Source organism: Carcharodon carcharias, chromosome 20, assembly GCF_017639515.1.
Source record: "Carcharodon carcharias isolate sCarCar2 chromosome 20, sCarCar2.pri, whole genome shotgun sequence".
In the NCBI taxonomy this organism is placed as follows: Eukaryota; Metazoa; Chordata; class Chondrichthyes; order Lamniformes; family Lamnidae; genus Carcharodon; species Carcharodon carcharias.
The window spans coordinates 43069120-43089494 of NC_054486.1; the positions used below are offsets into that span (position 1 = coordinate 43069120).

At 44.9% G+C, this 20375-nt stretch overlaps 3 protein-coding genes across 5 annotated transcripts in view; all 3 read left to right on the forward strand.

Moving 5' to 3' along the window:
• The window catches only part of LOC121292274 (neuronal PAS domain-containing protein 3), a 1542391-nt gene that overhangs the window by 100498 nt on the left and 1421518 nt on the right, over positions 1-20375 (forward strand). The gene's annotated exons all lie outside the window — the stretch shown is intronic.
• On the forward strand, positions 15180-15883 carry LOC121292275 (40S ribosomal protein S8-like). Its single transcript, XM_041214105.1, has one exon. The coding sequence runs from the start codon at positions 15205-15207 to the stop codon at positions 15826-15828; it is 624 nt and encodes a 207-aa protein (XP_041070039.1). The 5' UTR covers positions 15180-15204; the 3' UTR covers positions 15829-15883.
• LOC121292738 (40S ribosomal protein S8-like) lies at positions 15904-16566 on the forward strand (the record flags this gene model as incomplete). Its single annotated transcript, XM_041215085.1, has 1 exon — positions 15904-16566. A coding segment is annotated over one exon (645 nt), but the record flags the coding sequence as incomplete, so codon positions are not given.

Here is a 20375-nt window from a genome sequence, read left to right on the forward strand (position 1 = left end):
AGGGCGGGACGCGGTTTCTGTTATTAAATAAAAAAAATCTTTGCACAGAATTTTTATAATGCCTATGCTCAGGTGACTGCTTGTGTTGCACAAACATTTTTTTCCGGATTTAAAAATCTTTATTTGATACTTCTGAAATCTTCCTAAGACAGCTATCTGCCTTCAGGGAGCTTTCTGTGAGTGCTCACTTCACCGCTCACCCTCCTCCCACCCCCAACTCAGACAGCGCTGATCATAGCGTGCGTTTCACGCTGGCTGGCCGTTAATTGGCCAGCCAGCGCGAAATCGTGGACAGGGGCTGATTGCGGTCGCAGTCCATTCCCGCGGCTGCTCACCGATTGCGCCCACATGCTGACCTATAAATCCTGCCCCATAAGTAGTGCAACAATTTAGCCTGGTAACATGACGGCCTGCCAAGGGTCATCTTGTAATAAATGTGAACTGAAATCTTCAACCTGAAAATAATTGTGTTCCAAAGCTGTACTTCTCAAAACATTCTTCACCATATTAATTTTTGTGCTGTGGGTGCATTCAAACAAATGATCATCATTACTTCTGTCATATAATACAATTGATAAATTTATTAATTTCTTTTTTTTACAAAATACCTTTGTATTTTTTCAGTGAGTAATAAAATAATTGGGTTCAACCCTTTTCATTTTAAAACTCTTTAGGCAATAGCATACAATCACTAGCCTGAGTAGGTGTAATCTGATATAAATAGTATTTTAACACAAAACCTAAAGGAGAATATTGATGTTGTGGCTTTTGTGCAAATATCATTATTATGATTTATGGGTGGGGAAGTGAATGAGGCGTGTGTTTGGATTAGAAACCTAGGCCAAGTAATGGCCTTTGTACTGATGTAACTCATTAGCTGTGAGATGCTTTTCTCTGGAGCTGCCCTGCAGTGCTTAAAGTAAGTTATGAATGCTGCACTGTTCATTTGTAGAAAGGTTTGCCGAGAGGAAAGCTGCATGCATGGGCCCCTGCTATTGAGAACATACCAGTCAAGGATGAAGACGTCTTTTCATGAACCTCACTTTACATCTGTCTGCAACTGTACAGCATGTCAAACGTTTTTTGCATTAGACTTGCATGCAGTGCCATTTCACAATATGTTAAAATTGTATTTCAGTTATGATGGACATGTTTTTGAAAAGGTGATTTTTTAAATGTGATTCAGTTTTGTGGAATTAAGTAGGACAATGTATTAAAAATTAAATTTTGAAAATATATTCCCATTGCATCAATTTTAAATACTAAATCACCTATAAGTGCAAGTGATGAGAGAAACTAAAAGTTCCATAATAGTTGCCTAAACTGAACCACATTCAGCACGTGTAGGGCAGTTTTGGTTGCATTTGTTACAAATACAAATCCATACTATATATGAATAAAGGAAACCAATCGAGCCTTGTAAATGTATGTCTAAGATATGATGGTGACTGAGCATACAAAATTTTGTGAAAATCTTTACTGTATTGAGTTAAGTGATTGAAAATACTTAAATTTTAACTGATTGACACATCTTTGCATTCCATGTAAACATGTCACGTTACTTTGTAAGAGTAACTGTAAATGTTTTACTAATCAAAGTTTTCTTCCTCTCTTAAAACTTCCATTGTCTCCTACTACTAACCCACACAGTACACGGACATATGCAATTGGGAGAGCAGAATGTTTTGGGATATGACATTGCTCACGCCTTTTGTTGGTGCTATTCTGTGATTGAATTAGCAGCAGAGACTTGGCCCAAACTCATTCAACTGACACTACTGAATTTGTCATAAATCTAATTGCTGCAAAGAAACTTGAAACCTGTAGATAAGCATTCATAAGGAACACATATAACATGAAGGTATTTCTAGACAGCTGCAATATTCGTATCGAAATATCTTGTTATATTGAAGTTGTATAGTTGCTCTGTTCAAAGGTCATTGACAACATTTGGGAATTAAAGCAGACCATCCCTATCAGAAAATTTTGACATCATTTTGCATTAATTGTGCTCTAAAATGCTCAGTGATCAATTGACATCATGAAAAGGTGAAATTTGGCTTGAGTTTTTCATCAGTCGAAGTGCCCATTACCATCTTTTGACAGCAATTGTGGTCAAAAGTGACCAAGGCATCAAAAGTGATCATTAGGCATCAAAACAACGGAGTGGCTCGATAGGTCATTTTAAGAGTCAACCACATTGCTGTAGGTCTGGAATCACATGTAGGCCAGACCAGGTAAGGATAACAGATTTCTTCCCCTAAAGGGCAATTAGTGAACCAGATATGTTTTTACAACAATGGTTTCATCATTTCAGATTTTTATTAGTTTCAAATTCTACCATATGCCATATTGAAATTCAAATCCGGGTCCCCAGCTCTTTGCCCTGGGTCCCTGGATAACTAGTCCAGCGACAATACCACTATGCCATCAGCTCCCCAGTTGGATGCTCCTCTCCAAGCCATTCACCATTCTGACTTGGAAATATATTGCTGTTCCTTCACTGCCACTGGGTCAAAATCCTGGAACTCCCTCCCTAATAGCACTGTGGGTGTACCTACACCACTTGGTTCAAGAAGGCAGCTCACCACCACCTTCTCGAGGGCAATTAGGGATGGGCAATAAATGCTGGCTGAGCCAGTGATGCCCACATCCCATCAATAAATTAAAAAATCAATATGATAATTAGGCCTCCACCCCCCTACCCACACTCACCCGTGTCCTCCCTCCCCTCCCCACTCAGGCCCCACTCACATCACCGCCTTGTTCTCTGCCTTCCCCATACCTGGACTTTGCCGCCTTGCCCGCAAGTGGGAGAGGTCCTACCCAACCCCCATACCCCCCTTGCTGCTGGGCCTGGACCTGAACCTGGACTGAACTTCCCCTCCCCACTGCTGCCAACTCAGACCTGACCTGGGACCCTGGCTGGACCACCCCCTCCACTTCACTCCACTCTGCCTACTTGGGCCTACTGCCAGGCAATTGCCTTGGGATCCTAGCTGGACCCTCTCTTCTCCCCTCTCCCCCAACTCTTTTCCCCACACCCCCCACTACTCCCCCCACCCACATGCACTGCCAACTTGGGCCTGTGCAGGGCTCGGGATCCTGTCTGGAGCTATCCCATGCCCACTGCTGCCAACCTAGGCCTGCAGCATGGATCATGCTCCAAATCCAACCCCACAGCCCCCTTACCTGCATTGTTCTCCTGTCCTGGAAGCTCTGTGTGAAGGGGCCTGTATTTCAGTGTTTTTGGAACCCCTCCCCCTGTGAGAGTCAGTGGGCTGAATTTTACGCTGATTGCGCAGGTGCGCATCTGACCGGATTGCGCGTGAAATCACGTGAGATGACATAGGGTGAGCATCCTGACATCATCCAGAGCTCGGGTGATATTTTGGTTGGCGGGTGTGCACAGAAGCCGGAAGCGCGCTTACTGACAATTAAGAGGGCGATTAAGCCCATTAATGGTGCAATTGTCTGTCATTTTACATAGCCCATCCAACCTGACGATTGGTGGCTAAGCGAGTCGGCCAGGCAGCCTTTAAATTTTTCAGCAAACCTCATCCAAGGGCAGGATGAGGTTTCCGTTATTAAATAAAATAAGAATAGAAATCTGTGGACAGCATTTTCATAATCTATATGTTCAGATGCCTGATTGTAATGCTTGGACATTTTTTCATGATTTTAAAAACTTAATTTCTTGGGTTTCAGGACTTCAGCTCCCTGAGGCAGCTCTCTACCTTTCGGGAGCTTATGTCAGCGCTTGCTAACGCCTGCATTGACATCCTTGCCCACCCTCCTCCTGCCCCCCTCCCGCCCCCATTTCGGCAGCTTTGAGCTTTTTAGCCCGCGCTTCACGCTGGCTGGTTATTAATCGGCCAGCAGTGTGAAATTGATCGGTGGTCTATTTCCTAACTTCTCCCGGGCCCGCCGCTGAACTCTAAATTCAGGCTTGTGTGTGTGTGTGTGGAACCCGTGTAGTGGTGAGAGGCAGTGTGTGTGGAAACCGTACCCCAGTGAGAGTCAGTGCCTCTGTAAGCTGTACATCAGTGAGTGTCCACATAGCCCAGAATTTCTCTCTTTCTCTCTCACACACACCCACACACACACACTCTCTCTTTCACACACACTTACTCTCTCTCTGTCTCTCTCTCTCTCACACACACACTCTCTCACACACTCACTCTCTCTCTGTCTCTCTCTCTCTCACACACACACACTCTCTCTCTGTCACACACACACACAAACACTCTCTGTCACACACACACACTCTGTCTCTCTCTCTCACACACACATACCCCCTCTCTCGCTCACACACACACACACATTCACTCTCTGTCTCACACACACACTCTCTCCCTCTCTCTCTCAATCTGTCACACACACTGCCTCTCTTACACTCACTCTGTCTCTCACACACACAGACACACACTCTCTCTCTCTGTCTCTCTCCCTCACATACACACACTCTCTCTCTGTCTCCCTCACACATACACACACTCTGTCTCTCTGTCTCTCTCCCTCACACACATACACTCACTCTTTTTCTCTCTCTCACACACACACTCACCCACTCACACTCACTCACTCACGCACACACACACTCTCCCGCTCTCTCTCTCACACGCACGCACACACTCACTCTCTCTCACACACACACACACACTCTCTCTCTCTCTCTCTCTCACACACACACACTCTCTTTCTTTCTCTCTTTTTCTCTTTCTCTCACTTACTCACACACACACACACTCTCTCACTCTCTGTCTCTTTCCCTCACACACACATACACACACACACATTCTCTCTCTCGCTCTCTCTCTGACTCCCGCACACTCTCTCTCACGTGCACACATAGTCGCGCTCTCTCAACACACATGCCCACACACACACTGGGCAGGATTTTAATTTCAGTGTGCAGGTGCAGTCAGCCGGCCTGGGAGTGGCTGGGAAATCGGCCGCTGCCAACGATCAGCCCCCAACCATGATTTTGTGCTGGTGGGCCAATTAAGACTCGCAGAGTGTGATTGGCAGGTCCCCAATGGTCGGAAGTGAGTGGGGGCCTGTCGGCCTCCGGGTCCAATGCTGGACGATTTAAAACTGGCACAGTCAGGCCCTGGAAGGCTGTCGGCGACTAAGACATCTTTGGTGTTGTCAGCAGGAGATTAAAAATTATGGATTCAAATGCAGCTGCAGACGCCAGGCAGAGGGCAGGTTGGGTAGGCACTCGGCCCCCCCCCGGTTTTCTGATGAGTGCCTCCCGGTTCTCCTGGAGAAGGTGGCTGCCAGGAGGGACAACCTTGTCCCCAGGGATGGAAGGAGGAGGCTATAGAACCTTACAAAAAGAGCTTGGAAGGAGGTGGCAGTGCTGATAAACAGCCGTGATGTTGTGCGGTGCAACTGGGTCCCGTGCCGGAAGAGGTTTAGCAACCTGCTACTGTGTTGGACGTGTTAAGGGCTGGCCGTCCCCACAGTGGAGCTCAGGGGTTTTAGAGACTGAGTGCCAACTGTCAAGGGAGTGAGCCCTGGCTGCTTGGACTGAGTGCCTTGCGGCTTGAGGGCCACGACTCGAATGTGCACTACAAGGTGTTCCTCAGGCGAGGTTGGCCAGGCTGCAGTGGTATTGCAGGTAGAGAGTGGACTAATCAATGGTCCTCTGTCCTTTCAGGAGAAGACAACCCATAACAACATTGAAAGGTCGCGGGCCATTGGACCGCTAGCCTCTGAATCCTAACCAGATGTGAGCAGGACGTCATGGAGCCGGAGAGGCACCATGCACCACGGTCAACCGGCCACGGAATGGCTGGGGTATCAGACAAAGGTAAGAGCACAATGTACAGAGGTGAGAGTTTCGGATAGTGCAAACATTCTTATGTAGTCTCATCACTGATGGGAGCCTCAAAACTGGATTCCCCATTGATCATTGAAAGACAATAGCACCATGATGCAGATCTCCATGGTTTCACCAGGGTGCCTGGCATACACGGTTACAATGTGATGACTTAAACTAATGACATCTCATTGTTCTCCCTTAGGTTTACCACCACGCATCCAATTGCAAGATCCCGAAGACCCACCCCTGATGCCGGAGGACTGCCAGGCTCCATGTGCACCTGTGTCACACCTGCTCTTTGAACCAGGCACCAGTGCAGATACAGCACCGTGGGCATTAGATCTTTGGCTGGAATGTCGGTGCACAGCGGTGAAGACACTTCGCACTTGCTTGAGGTGCAGACTGAGGCAGAGTGTGTCCAGGGCGTAGGCAGTCGGAAGACTTCTGGAAACCAGGACAATGCTCAGTAGAATGCAGATAATGAGCCTCTGGAGTCGTCCATTAGGTGGTAGATGCTGGATGTCCAGCGAGATGTGCAGGAGGATCTGGCGGAGATCCATGAGGGTATGCATGCCATGATCTCCCTTTTGGAGGTGTCCATGCAGAGCATATGCATTGCATTGACCCTGATCGTTGAGCACACTACCTCCCCCATTGAGAGAGTGGAGACTCTCATGGATTGGCTGTTCCAAGAACAGAATCAGGGGTTCCTGGGGTTGCGCTCAGACCTGCAAGTCTGCGCACAGGCACTGACCTCAGGTGGTCGGTGTTCGTGTGGGAGATGGATGAAGCACCAGTATCCTAGCTAGGTGCCCGTCCATCAGTGGTGAGCAGGGAGATCCAGAGCGACCTCACATTGCTGCACGAGTTGCCTGTCATCTCTGCGGACTCCTCTCAGGGCGCTCTGAATGACAGTAGCAGCTCCTCTGCCCCTCTGTCAGTGATAGTGGCATCTTATGAAGCTGCAGCGACTGGGGAGATGCCAGCCGTGGAACTGGCTGCTCCCTCCCAGGCGGGGCCCGCACAGCCTCCACTGGCCAGAGGACCGCCAAGGTCATCAAGACCAACAAGACAGCAGAGTCAGCAGGCTGTCTCCAATGTCGGTGCCAGTGAGGGGAGCACCAAGGCGTAGCACTTGCAAACATAAGTTTGAGGCACCATGAGACTAGTCAAGGGTGATCTTCTGTTGTGCAATGTTTTGTTTATTTTAACTGGTCTGAGGTTGAAGAACAGAGAAAGTTCTGTTAATTTGTTTTGATTGTAGACATGAGGTAAGTTTTCTTTTGTCGTAATGGCCCGAGTGTGCTTCACCTTTTTTATTTAATGTGGTGAAGCGTATGCCAGTATGTAATGCTGGACGTGGGTGGCTTGAAACTTTATTGCACAGGCACTGAGTGGACTTTGGGGTCAAAGGAAGGGGTCATTTCAGACATCTGAGATCCGAGATGCATGTGGCAGCCCTGGCATGAGGTGGTAGTGCTTATTTGGCAGCCTAGCTGAAGGAGTGTTGGATCAAGGCGTCCCTGGTGTCTCTGCCTTCCTGGAGGTTACAAATCTGCCTTTACACCCTCAGCATTCTCCTCAACCTGCTCCTCTTCTAACTCACTACTTGATTCATCATTTTTGGCCTGTACAACTGCTTTAACATCCTCTCCCTCCAGTGGGGCCCCCTTGCCAATGCCAGATCGTGGAGAGAGCAGCATGCGACTACGATCAGTGACACCCCTGTGGGGGATATTGTAGTGCTCCCCCTGAGCTTTCAAGGCATCGGAAGCGAATCTTCAGAATATCTATTGTCCTCTGTATCACTGCCCTTGTGGAGGCATAACTCCTGTTATACCACTGCTCTGCCTCTGTTCTTGGCTGGCGGAGAGGCATCATAAGCCACCTTTTCAAGGGATAGCCCTTGTCACACAGCAGCCATCCATTCAGTCGGGCTGGAGCACTGAAGAGCCGCAGCATCCAGGAGTGGCTTAGGATGTATGCGTCACTGGAGCTGCCAGGGTACCTTGCACAGACTTGCAGAATATGCATCCTCTGGTCACACTATCGGCACGTTCATGGAGTAGAATCCCTTCCTGGTAACGAAGGCACTCGGCTGACCCGCTGGTGCCTTGATGCCCACATATGTGCAGTCGATTGCACCCTGGATGCGGGAACCCAGCAACTGCTGCAAAGCCTATGGCTTGCTCAGCCTGGCTGGCCTCATCATTATGTAAATGAATGAAAGTCAATACCCACCTGAACAGAGCTTCTGTCACCACCTTGACGCAACTGCAGACAGCTGATGGGGAGACTCCACACAGATCCCCCACTGACCCCTGGAAAGAGCTGGATGCATAGAAGTTGAGGGCCACTGTGACCTTCAGAGCCACTGGCATGGGGTGTCTACCCTCACAGCCGGAGTGACCTCAGGCTCAATCATCTGTCAGATGGAGGTTGCTGTGTCCCTTGAGAATTGGAGCCTCCTTCGGCATTGCAGCTACCTCGATATGTCCGAGTTGCATTGCTGCCTGTAAACCCTGGCAGCAGGATAGTGGCATCTTCTGTGGCCCCTAACGCCTTGGACTGTCAGCTGTGCCTGTGTCTCCCACAGGTCTCTCCCCTGGAAGCTGCATAGGGACACCTAGCCTCCTCTCCCTTCTGCCCCTCTCTTCCTCCTCAGAGGAGGTGCCACCAGCGGAGACCACAATCCCCATTACCAGGGTAACAGTAGGCTGTTGGATACCTGGAGGGGTCCACACTCTGAATTCTCTGGGGTCCTTGGAGACACCAAGGAGTCCTGAAATGAGGCCTGGAAATGCCTACAATATAGCCCTGAAAAAGATGAAGCTGCCATATACCAATAAGTCAGCAGCAGCAAACTATCTGCCAAACTCCTCACTACTCACACTGGCAATGCTGCTGACCCTTTTTATTCCGCCCGTGATGAGGTTTTTGAAATTGTCAGCTGGCTGCCTGCCCGTTTTGTCTGTGCAACTAGCGCAAAATCACATGGGCAATGAAAAATCGCCATCAGTTGATTTTTTAAAGGCATTAACTGGCCTCTTAATTAATGGCTGGGGAGGGGGAGGCTCTGGCACCCGTGTGTGCACCCACAATTGAAATATCCCATGCGTGTGTGCTGACGGGATGCGTGCCTGACGTCATCACATGCTACTTTACACTTGAGTGTGAAGGGCTTGCGCCCACATGCTAAGCGCAAAATTCTGCCCTGTGTCTGTCTGCCTCTCTCTCTCTCACTCACACACACACACTCACTCACACTCTCTTGGTGTCTCTCTCACACGCTCTCTCACTCGCACACACACTCTCTCACATGCACACGCACACACACGCGGCAGGATTCTTATCTCGTTGGGTAGGCGCAGTGGGCAGGCCTAGGAGCAGCTGCAAAACCAACCGCTGCCTGCATTCGGGCCCCATCCGCGATTTCATGCTGGCTGGCCAATTAACGGACAGCCAGTATGACTCACTCGCTGAAACTCTCAGCGCTGTCTGGGTCAGAGGGGGAGGAGGGCAAACATGGAAGTCAGCGCATGCACGCAGGTGCGCTCAATGAAAGCTCCCTGAAGGCAGAGAGCTGCCTCAGGGAGCAGAAGATTTCTAACATTAAAAATAAATATATTAAAAGTAAGGTAAGCATGTCCACTCTGTCACATGAGCAGGGACATGTTAAAAAGGAGATTTAAAATATTTAGTTTATTTTTAATTAACATTGGAAACCTCATCCCAACTGTGGATGAGGCTTCCTCAAATTTCCAAAGGTGCTTGGATTTTTTGCCCACCCGCCAACCGTAAGGTTGGATGGGCGGGGGAAAATTCACTTTAATTAATTTATTAATGAGCTTATTAGCCCTCTTAATTGCCGGCGGGCATGCTGCCGACTCCTGCATGCACCTGTCGACCAAAATAATGCGCGAGTGTGTGATGACATCGGAATGCTCGCCCGATGTCATCGCGTAGTATTTCAGGTTCGTGCGTGTTGAATACGCAGCCACACGTCAAACTGAAAACCCAGCCCACAGTCTTGCTCTCTCTCTCTCTCACACACAGCCTCCCTTCGTCATTGACACACACACGCACACATGTGCGCACAGTCTATCTCTCTCTCTCACACACACGCTCACTCTTTCTTTCTCTCACATACGTGCGTGCGCATAGTCTCTCACACGTGCACACAGACATGCACACAGTCTCTTCCTTAAACACATGAGCACGCAGGCTCTCTCACGCACGCAGTTTCTCTGTCTCACTTGCGCATGCGCACACACTCAAACACAGTCTCTCACACACGCGCTCTCGCTCACTCTCTCTCACACACACACACCCTTACACAAGCTGCCTCGCTCACATACACACACACATGCACGTGCACACATTTTCACACACACTCTCTAAGTCTCACTCGCTCACACTCTTTCTTTCTCACACACACTCACTCTCACATACACGCACACACACACACTTGCGCACACATGCACACATACGCATGCACACGCACACACACGCACTCACTCACTCTCCCACACATACTCTCACACACACACACTCACTCTCACACACACACACACACACTCTCTCACACACACTCACACACACCCTCCCTTGCTCACACCCACAAGCGTGCTCACACACGCAAGCATGCTTAGATGCAGGCATGCTCACACACAAGCGGGCTCACACACAAGCGCGCGCACACGCACAACACAGGCACAACACAAACACACTCACCCTCTCTCTCTCACACACACACACACACTCTCTTTCTCCCTTTGTCTCTCTTACACACATTCGCACACATATGTATGTGCACAACCCCCTATACTCTCTATTTCTCGCAGACACAAACACGTGCATGCACACACACACACACTCATGCTCTCTCTCACTCTCCCACACACACACACAGCCAGTGGGAAATTGTGGTTGGGGGTTGATCGCAGTTGGTGCTCAGTTCCCCGGCCGCTCCCGGGCCCACCGATCGTGCGCGCCCCCTGAACTAAAAATCCTGCCCCGTCTCTCTCTTTCAAATGCATCTGAATGTTTGAAGGTAGTGAAATTATGCTGAATGAATAAAAATGATGTTGCCTGAGAACGTTGATGCCAACTGATGACTAATAATGTCACTTGATGGCTACTGTGTCAAATAATGGCTAAATGATCACTTTGAGCACAGATGATTACAAATGGTAGTCAAGTGATCACTTTTGAGCATAGATGATGTCACATGATGCCTAAATGATTACTTTTGACTGCAGATAATCACAAATGAGCAATAGTAATGCCAGTTCAATGTCATTCAATGCAATTGATGTCAACATTTTCTGGTTGGGACTTTTACAGAAATCTGAATTTTTTGTACTTTGTTTTTCTGAAGTTACCACAGCTGTGTTTTTTTAAATGTAAATATATACATTGTATATATCCCAAAGTGACTCAGTTGGGATCTGTTAATATTTTTTATTGTTGAAAATTGTTTAATATGTGAATGCACATCTTAAGGTACTGTGATTGGGGCAAGTTGCATCTGTTTTCTGCCCTACCCTATATAAAATAGAATCCACATCAGTATAATAACATTTTGAAAATGTTTTGAAAATGTATAAATGTTTTTCTGTCACAATTTTTTTTTATAAGTGGATCAACTTCACACTAATCCGGATGTTTGATAATGGCACTTAGGAATGGAACACTTCTTGACTTTTGTGACAGAGCTAAGCACTCAAGTCAGGTATATCATGCATTAAGTGTCAAGTAAAAATTTGTCTATACTCTCCCAATAATGTTCCAAATGTCAAAGAGCAGCCTCTATTATACCAGTGGTATTTTCATTTTCCTCTTCATCTTTCCTCTGGGTGACATTCAGTTTCTGAATTAAAGGTACTGTAGTTTTATGGCACCGTTTTGCCTTACTTGAACGTGTTATAACGGCCCAAACACATTTTGTGTCAGACGTTTTCATCTGTAAGAGAGGCAGCACTGAACACATTATTCTGGCTGTATTTGCATGCAGATCCCAGAAATGAAAGGTTTACATTCGAACACTGAGGATCACTTAGGTTGTGATTATTCAATAGCCACCACTATAACGCCAACAGCTGTAGCAAGGAGTTTGTACCTATCAAAATGTTGCTGAAATTTGGACTGCCCTTTTCTGCAAATCATGCTTCTGACACCCTGAGAGAATTCTTGATACTTAAACAAATGTAAAGGGCTTCAGTCCAGGCTATTAAAACTTGAATATATTCAGAGCGCAGGTAGGTGCATCCACATTCTCAAAACATTTTTAAAAAAATACTTATGTTTATAGAACATCCAGGTGGTTCAATGGATTAAAGCTGGACTTAGACCACATTGGGGTATATATCACATCACAACAAATTGAGTCTTCTCCTACTATGCTCCAGAGTCAGGCCGGGGACTACTTCTGGAGTTGCATTGTCACTTTTGCATTGCTGTGAAGCGACAATGCTTCATAGTGATTTACAAATAGAACTATAATTACATCCTTAGTTCCCCTCAGTGCACAAACTTGTAGAGGCACTAATTAAATTAAGAGACTGCTTAAAATGTAGGAAAGCAAAATAATATGTAAGAGCTAATTAAAAAGATGAAATACCTATTGTTTTCTGATTTATAGATAGACAATTCATTGCATTAATCTATTCTCGTACAGATACCAATATGAAATTAGGAAGCTTTGCAGATAGAGAATAGGTACGCTTGTCCAAGTGCTTATTAAAAATGTTTTCTTAAAATATCTTGTGTAAAGATCTTGTGCTTACTGCATCAAGTTTCCTCCCTTCAAGAACAAGTTCACTTAATCACTAATGTGATAGCAGCAATGCAGCTTTAAACTAAACCTGTTCGTTTTCTGTTTTAGTCCTTTTCATATCAAAGAAAATGTCTGCTTTGCCTGATCAAAATCATTTAAGTCAACTTTGGTTTGACTTATAAGACCGGGTTACGTTTCATTTGAAGTATCTCCAATTGATATTGTCCCTAATTAGTAGCATATGGTTTAATTGAAAGACTGTTGAACGCATTTATTAATTGGAAATGGTCAACTGTGTGCATGTGAAACTTAAATTCCTTGACTGTCTTGACTGTAATTTCTTGGGCTATGTGTAGAATTACTGAGGTGTAACACAATAATTGTTTTTGAAGGAGTAGTTTAAAAGGTGACAAATGTTTTTTTGTTTAAAATAGTTTCCAGTTGCCAGTCAAACTAGCCAAAATAGTGTTAACTGTGGGAACAAGATTTGGTATGTTAGGGTTGCTTGCCATCCATACCAAAATTGACATACCAACTAATGAAAATTGTCTTCATCAGGGAAGGCACCATTTCAGTACAGAGTTTGCAATGAGAAACTATGCCTGGATTTGTCCATGTTCTAGAATTCTAAATCTTAATATACAGTTATGGTATTTATTAATGAACTGTCAAATTTGGAAATGCAGGCTTCATACATTCCTCATTATTATTATTTCTGATTGTTAGTTTACATTCTGCTGTTAATTTCATTGGTTATCAAAATCTGCAATTTATTCCTTTCGGCAAAAGAAGTGTAAGTTTTTCCATTTTATGACTTGTCATATGGCTTGCAATTTACATTGCAGTTAAATTTTTAACATTAGATGTGCTATAATTTTACTTCCTATCATACCAAAGCCAACATTAATAGTATACTTTTATGTTTATTTTGCTTTCCGAAAATTCTTTGTTGGTATCGTTGTGCTAACCACTATGTAATTACTAATTACTATGCAATTAAAATTGAAAGTTGAGAGCATTTCAAATGATTACCTCTCTTTTGCTGGAAAAACTGTGGCCTGAATCTTAGATTCAATGTGCGGGGGTGGGCCCCATGCCGAGGCATAAAATGGCGCATGGTGACGGCGGGCATGTGTCCCGACGTCACCGTGCGTCATTCCGATCTTCAGTTTGGCAGGCGCGCACCGGAGTTGGCTGCACGCTCGCCGAACTGTCAAAGGCCTGTTAAGGCCATTAATTACCCCATTAAAGCGATTGTCAGGGCTGCCCGTCCAACCTTAAGGTTGGCGAGCAGGTGAAGAGCCCAGGCGGCCTTCGCATTTCTCATGAAACCTCATCCATGGGCGGGATGAGGTTCCATGAAGGGCTCATAAATTAAATAAAAGTTTTTATTAAAATACATAAACATGTCCCAGCTCATGCAACACTGTCACATGAGGGGATATGCCTGAGTAATTTTTTTTTTTTCTTTTTTGCAATGTTTTATTATTAAATTAATCCCCCTGATGCAGCTCTGTGCCTCAGGGAGACTTCTGCGCTCTTTTGCACGTATGCGCGTGCGTGAAAGAACGCAGGCCCCAACTCTCCCTCCTCCCTCCGCCCGCACAGGTAGCACTCAGTGCTTCTGGGTGCGCATCATGCTGGGCAGGCCTTAATTGACCTGTCTACACAAAATAACGGCATGCAGCGGATCGCAGGCGGCGATTGGCTCCGCGTCCGCCTGTGCCTGCTCTCAAACCTGCTCGCCCAACAGGGAGAAAATTCTCCCCATATATCTGGAACAATTCAGTTATTTTACCATTCAGAGGCTCAGTTAATTCCAGATTTCCAGGCTCGCCCTTCAAGTGTTTAATCAGAGCATTCTATGTAATTCTTGCTTAAAACCGAGAAATATTTCCCACATCAGTGTATCCTTACTATGCTAAAGCACTGTGTAGCCTTTCTGAGTTAATCTTTTTCGTTACCATTTTACTGAGCCTAGTCTCTTTGCCCTTTGCACTACTACTATCCCAGTCTATACTTAGATAATTACAGTCCCCTATTATAACTGCTCGATCATTCTTGCATCTCTCTGTTATTTCCTTGCAAATTTGTTCCTCTACATCTTTCCCACTGGTTGGTGGATTAGAGACTACACTGAACAATGTAATTACATCAATTTTTGTTCCTGAGCTGTAGCTAAATAGATTCTGTCTTTGACCCATCTAAGACATCCTCTCTCTCCAGCACTGCAATGTTATCCTTGATCAATCCTGCCAACCCTTTCCTTTCTTATCTTTCCTGAACACCTTGTATCCAGGAATATTTAGTACCCAGGTCTCTATTATAGCCACAACATCATGGGGGGAAGTTCTATGCCTCCCTGCTGTCATATTTGCAGATAGGGGCACATAAAATGAAACAGATCCCAAGCCTACTGTCTTCCCACCCATCCTTGAGCTGTCTTCCAGATTATGGCAGAGCAGGTAAGGTGTCAACCAATCTTCCTGTTCTTAAGCCTATTGAGGCCTTTAATTGGCCAATGACTAGCTTGATAAGAGCCTCATTTTGCTTCTACCACAATAATATGTGAGCCCTTTCCAATCGGTGCCTGAAAATGGGTATTTCCCGGAACAATTGGCACAAGCGTCGCAAGACTGGAGGCAAAAGGAAGCCATATCACAAAAAAAGAAAGTATGAACTTGGGCGTCCTCCTGCAAATACCAAGATTGGACCGCGCCGTATTCACACAGTGAGAGTCCGTGGTGGAAATAAGAAGTATCGGGCGCTGAGGTTGGACACTGGAAACTTCTCCTGGGGTTCTGAATGTTGCACGCGAAAAACCAGGATCATTGATGTGGTGTACAATGCCTCTAACAATGAATTGGTTAGGACAAAGACATTAGTAAAGAACTGTGTTGTTCTAATCGACAGTACTCCCTTCCGCCAGTGGTATGAGTCTCACTTCGCCCTTCCTCTTGGCCGGAAGAAGGGTGCCAAGCTGACTCCTGAAGAAGAAGAAATTTTGAACAAGAGGTCAAAGAAAATGCAGAAGAAATATGATGATCGTAGAAAGAATGCAAAAATCAGTCCACTGCTAGAAGAACAATTCCAGCAGGGAAAACTGCTTGGTTGCATAGCTTCAAGACCTGGCCAGTGTGGCAGAGCTGATGGCTACGTCCTTGAAGGAAAGGAGCTGGAATTCTACCCGAGGAAGATCAGAGCAAAGAAGGGCAAATAAACATGGTACTTTATAAGGAAAATGTGATTAATAAACCATTTTTCACCAAAAAAAATAAATAATATGTGAGCCCTTTCCAATCGGCGCCTGAAAACGGGTATTTCCCGGAACAATTGGCACAAGCGTCGCAAGACTGGAGGCAAAAGGAAGCCATATCACAAAAAAAGAAAGTATGAACTTGGACGTCCTCCTGCAAATACCAAGATTGGACCGCGTTGTATTCACACAGTGAGAGTCCGTGGTGGAAATAAGAAGTATCAGGCGCTGAGGTTGGACAGTGGAAACTTCTCCTGGGGTTCTGAATGTTGCACGCGAAAAACCAGGATCATTGATGTGGTGTACAATGCCTCTAACAATGAATTGGTTAGGACAAAGACATTAATAAAGAACTGTGTTGTTCTAATCGACAGTACTCCCTTCCGCCAGTGGTATGAGTCTCACTTTGCCCTTCCTCTTGGCCGGAAGAAGGGTGCCAAGCTGACTCCTGAAGAAGAAGAAATTTTGAACAAGAAGAGGTCAAAGAAAATTCAGAAGAAATATGATGATCGTAGAAAGAATGCAAAAATCAGTCCACTGCTAGAAGAACAATTCCAGCAGGGAAAACTGCTTGGTTGCGTAGCTTCAAGACCTGGCCAGTGTGGCAGAGCTGATGGCTACGTCCTTGAAGGAAAGGAGCTGGAATTCTACCTGAGGAAGATCAGAGCAAAGAAGGGCAAATAAACACAGTACTTTAAGGAAAATATGATTAATAAACCATTTTTCACCAAAAAAAAATATGTGAGCGGATCTTCAAAAAGGAAGGGACTGTCTGTGTTTCGTTCATGTTTCCTGGGACTGTAAAGTTGTAATTTAATAAATTCCATTAGATTAAAGTAAAAAAAAAATGTGGGCCTTGGGAAGGTGGAGCGAAGGAGGCCAGCCCACTACTTTTGCAACTTGAGCGAAAAGGTGGGAAGTTGGGGGGGTACACCCATTGTACCTATTGAGGGCACCCCCATTTGCCGCCACCACCCAAGGTCCTTTGTCCCTCTCCCAGCCCCAAAACAGCACCCCCCCCCCCATCCCATAATTAGATTGTTCTAAAATAAAACTCTGCTTAAGACCAGAACTACCCAAACAAGGGACCCAGATCCCTCCCTGACCAAAACCCTGGATTTAACCTAAGTCCAGTCGGCACGTTGTCTTCTCAGACTCATTGTAGCCCCAACAACCGGCACTACTGCATTCTGGCGCTGCTCGGACTTCACAGCTGCTGGCCAATCAAATTGGCTGGCAGATCTTAAGGGTAGGACTACCTTTCCTTGAGGGATGGAAGTCCCACTCTCAACTTATTAAAGCCGTCCCCAGCAAGTCGTGCAGCAGTCCTTTTTAACGTTGGCAGGCTCAAGACTGACTTTTCTACTGGGGGGACAGTCTAATTTAGTCCTATCTAATTTGGAACTTCCCCAGCATTGCCTAGTATTCCAAGGCTATGCATCTTATTCCTCTTTTATATTTCTATATGCTGGTGTCTATGCCCCTGCCAATTTAATTCAAAGTCTTCCCAACCACACTAGTGAACCATGTTATGACTGATACAGTTAATAAAGCGGAGTTTTTTAAAAAATCCCAGAGGGAAACTATAAACAGCTTTCGTAACCAATAATTTCAGTGTTATACTCGTGATGCGACTCTAAACTCAGGAATCAGACCACTCGTTCTCGAGGCTTTACATTAAACTAAATGAAACATTTTATTAATTTACACAGGTTAAAATATATTTACACATGGCTACAAATTACTACTATCATAACTTTTAACAAATTCACAAACTAATCTCCATTAAGGCAACAGTAACATAGACTTAACCAAATACCAGGCAAAGCATTTTCACCTTATGAATTCAGAATGAGGTTCTTTTCACTGTGGGGACAGTTGGAGGCTTGCAGCTTCCTTTTGATCTTACATTGCTTCTGCCTGCACACCCGAAAACAATTGAAGTTATACCTCCCACAGCTGATTGAATTCAAATTCTCATTGTCTCACCGATCTCTTTGAACTTTATCTTTTAATGATGAAACCCCTTTCATAATTCCAATTTTATTAGTAATATAAACATATTGTTTGGTAGCTGCTAGAAAGGTGTCAGCTTTCACTCCACTTCTTGAATGCCATATTCAAAAAGTGCAAATGCACGCTATCTTTCTTACATATCAAAACTAGTACATATCAAAGCACCCAGATTAGCTGGCTTTAATCCAATTAAGACATACCCTCGGTTTTAAAAGAAATATATTTTCCAAAATATTATATACTTTAATAGCTTCATTTTGATAACCCATCTCACACCATCTCCTATACTTATTACACTATTTACATTACCAGATGCATGCATTAACAAAATCGCTCCAGTTCAGTGTCCAGGTTTTTTTTTTAAATGCCCCAATTTCCTTTAAGCTTCAAACTCTTGATAATGCATCTGCGAACAGATTTTCTCTTCCAGTAATATGTATAATATGTAGTTTAAATGGTTGTAACAATAGACTCCATCTGAAAAGCCTTGCACTTTTGTCACAAAATTTGTCCAAAAACTTCAAAGGGTTATGGTCTGTATAAACAATTATTTCTGATGAATTGTTCACAACATAAATTTCAAAATGCTGCAATGCTAACACCAAACTCAAAGTCTCTCTTTCGATCATTGAATATCTACTCTGTTGTACATTCAGTTTTCATGAAAAGTACCCTATCGGTTTTTCAATTCCAGTGTCATCTTCTTGTAATAGTACAACCCCAATGCCTATGTCGCTTGCATGAATGGCCAACTTGAACTGCTTGACATAATTGGGTACTGCCAATGCTGGTGTCATAGTTGATAAAGTTTTCAAAATATCGAATGACTTGACACTCCAGTGTCCATTGAAACTTCTTGTTCTTTTTTAATAGTTCTGTCAATGGAGCAACCATTTGGCTAACATTTGGCACAAATTTCTGGTAAAACCCACTCATGCCCAGAATTATCAAAGCTTCTTGTTTTGTTGTAGACACTGGGAAATCCACGATAGCCTTGACTTTCACATCTCTTGGAGCTACCTTACCATGTCCAATGGTGTGGCCTAGATACGTAACTTGCCTTTGCAAATTCACTTTTAGCCAAGTTCATCACCAAATTAGCTTCTTGTAGTCAAGTAAATAATTCCTCTAGAAGCTGTAAATGCTCCTCCCACACCTGACTGAAAACAGGTCATCGAGATAAACCGCATAATTACTTAGACTTGCAATTACTTTGTTTGTCAACCTTTGAAATGTCGCAGGTGCATTCTTCATAGCAAATGGCATGACTTTAAACTGGTGTAGTCCACTTTGGCGTTACGAAAGCTGATGTCTCCTTTGCCCTCTTCGACAATGGTACCTGCCAATATTCTTTTAGCAAGTTAGTCTTTGTGATAAATTTGGATTGTCCCACTTTCTCAATACAACCCTCCAACCGTGGTATGGGATATAGATCTGCTTTTGTCACGGCATTTACTTTTCGATAGTCCACACACAGTCTTTGTGTTTCATCGGTTTCAGTACCAGTATAACAGGCGAACTCCAGTTACTGCAACTAGAAACATAGAAACATAAAAAATAGGAGCAGGAGTAGGCCATTCAAGCCTGCTCCACCATTCGTTATGATAATGGCTGATCATCCAACTCAATAGCATGCTCCCGCTTTCTCCCCATATCCTTTGATCCCTTTCGCCCCAAGAGCTACATCTAACTCCTTTTTGAAAATATACAATGTTTTGGCCTCAACTACTTTCTGTGTTAGCAAATTCCACAGGCTCACCGCTCTCTGGGTGAAGAAATTTCTCCTCATCTCAGTCCTAAATGGTCTACCCTGTATCCTCAAACTATGATCCCTGGTTCTGGACTCCCCCAACATTGGGAACATCCTTCCTGCATCTACCCTGCCTAGTCCTGTTAGAAATTTATAGGTTTCTATGAGATCCTCCCTCGTTCTTCTGAACTCCAGCAAATATAATCCTAACCGACTCAATCTCTCCTCATGTGTCAGTCCCGCCACCCCGGGAATCAGTCTGGTAAGCCTTCGCTGTACTCCCTCTTAGGCAAGTACATCCTTCCTTGGATAAGGAGACCAAAAGGATTCCAGGTGTGGTCTCATCAAGGCCCTGTACTCGAATCCTCTGGCAATGAAGGCTAACATACCATTTGCCTTCTTTACCGCCTGCTGCACCTGCATGTTTACCTTCAGTGACTGGTTTGTGAGGACACCCAGGTCTCGTTACATATTCCCCTCTCTCAATTTATAGCCATTCAGATAATAATCTGCCTTCCTATTTTTACTACGAAAGCGGATAACCTCACATTTATCCACATTATACTGTATCTGCCATGCATTTGCCCACTCACTCAGCTTGTCCAAATCACACTGAAGCATCTCTGCATCCTCCTCACAGCATACCCTCCCACCCAGCTTTGTGTCATCTGCAAATTTGGAGATATTACATTTAGTTCCCTCATCTAAGTCATTAATATATATTGTGAATAGCTGGGGTCCCAGC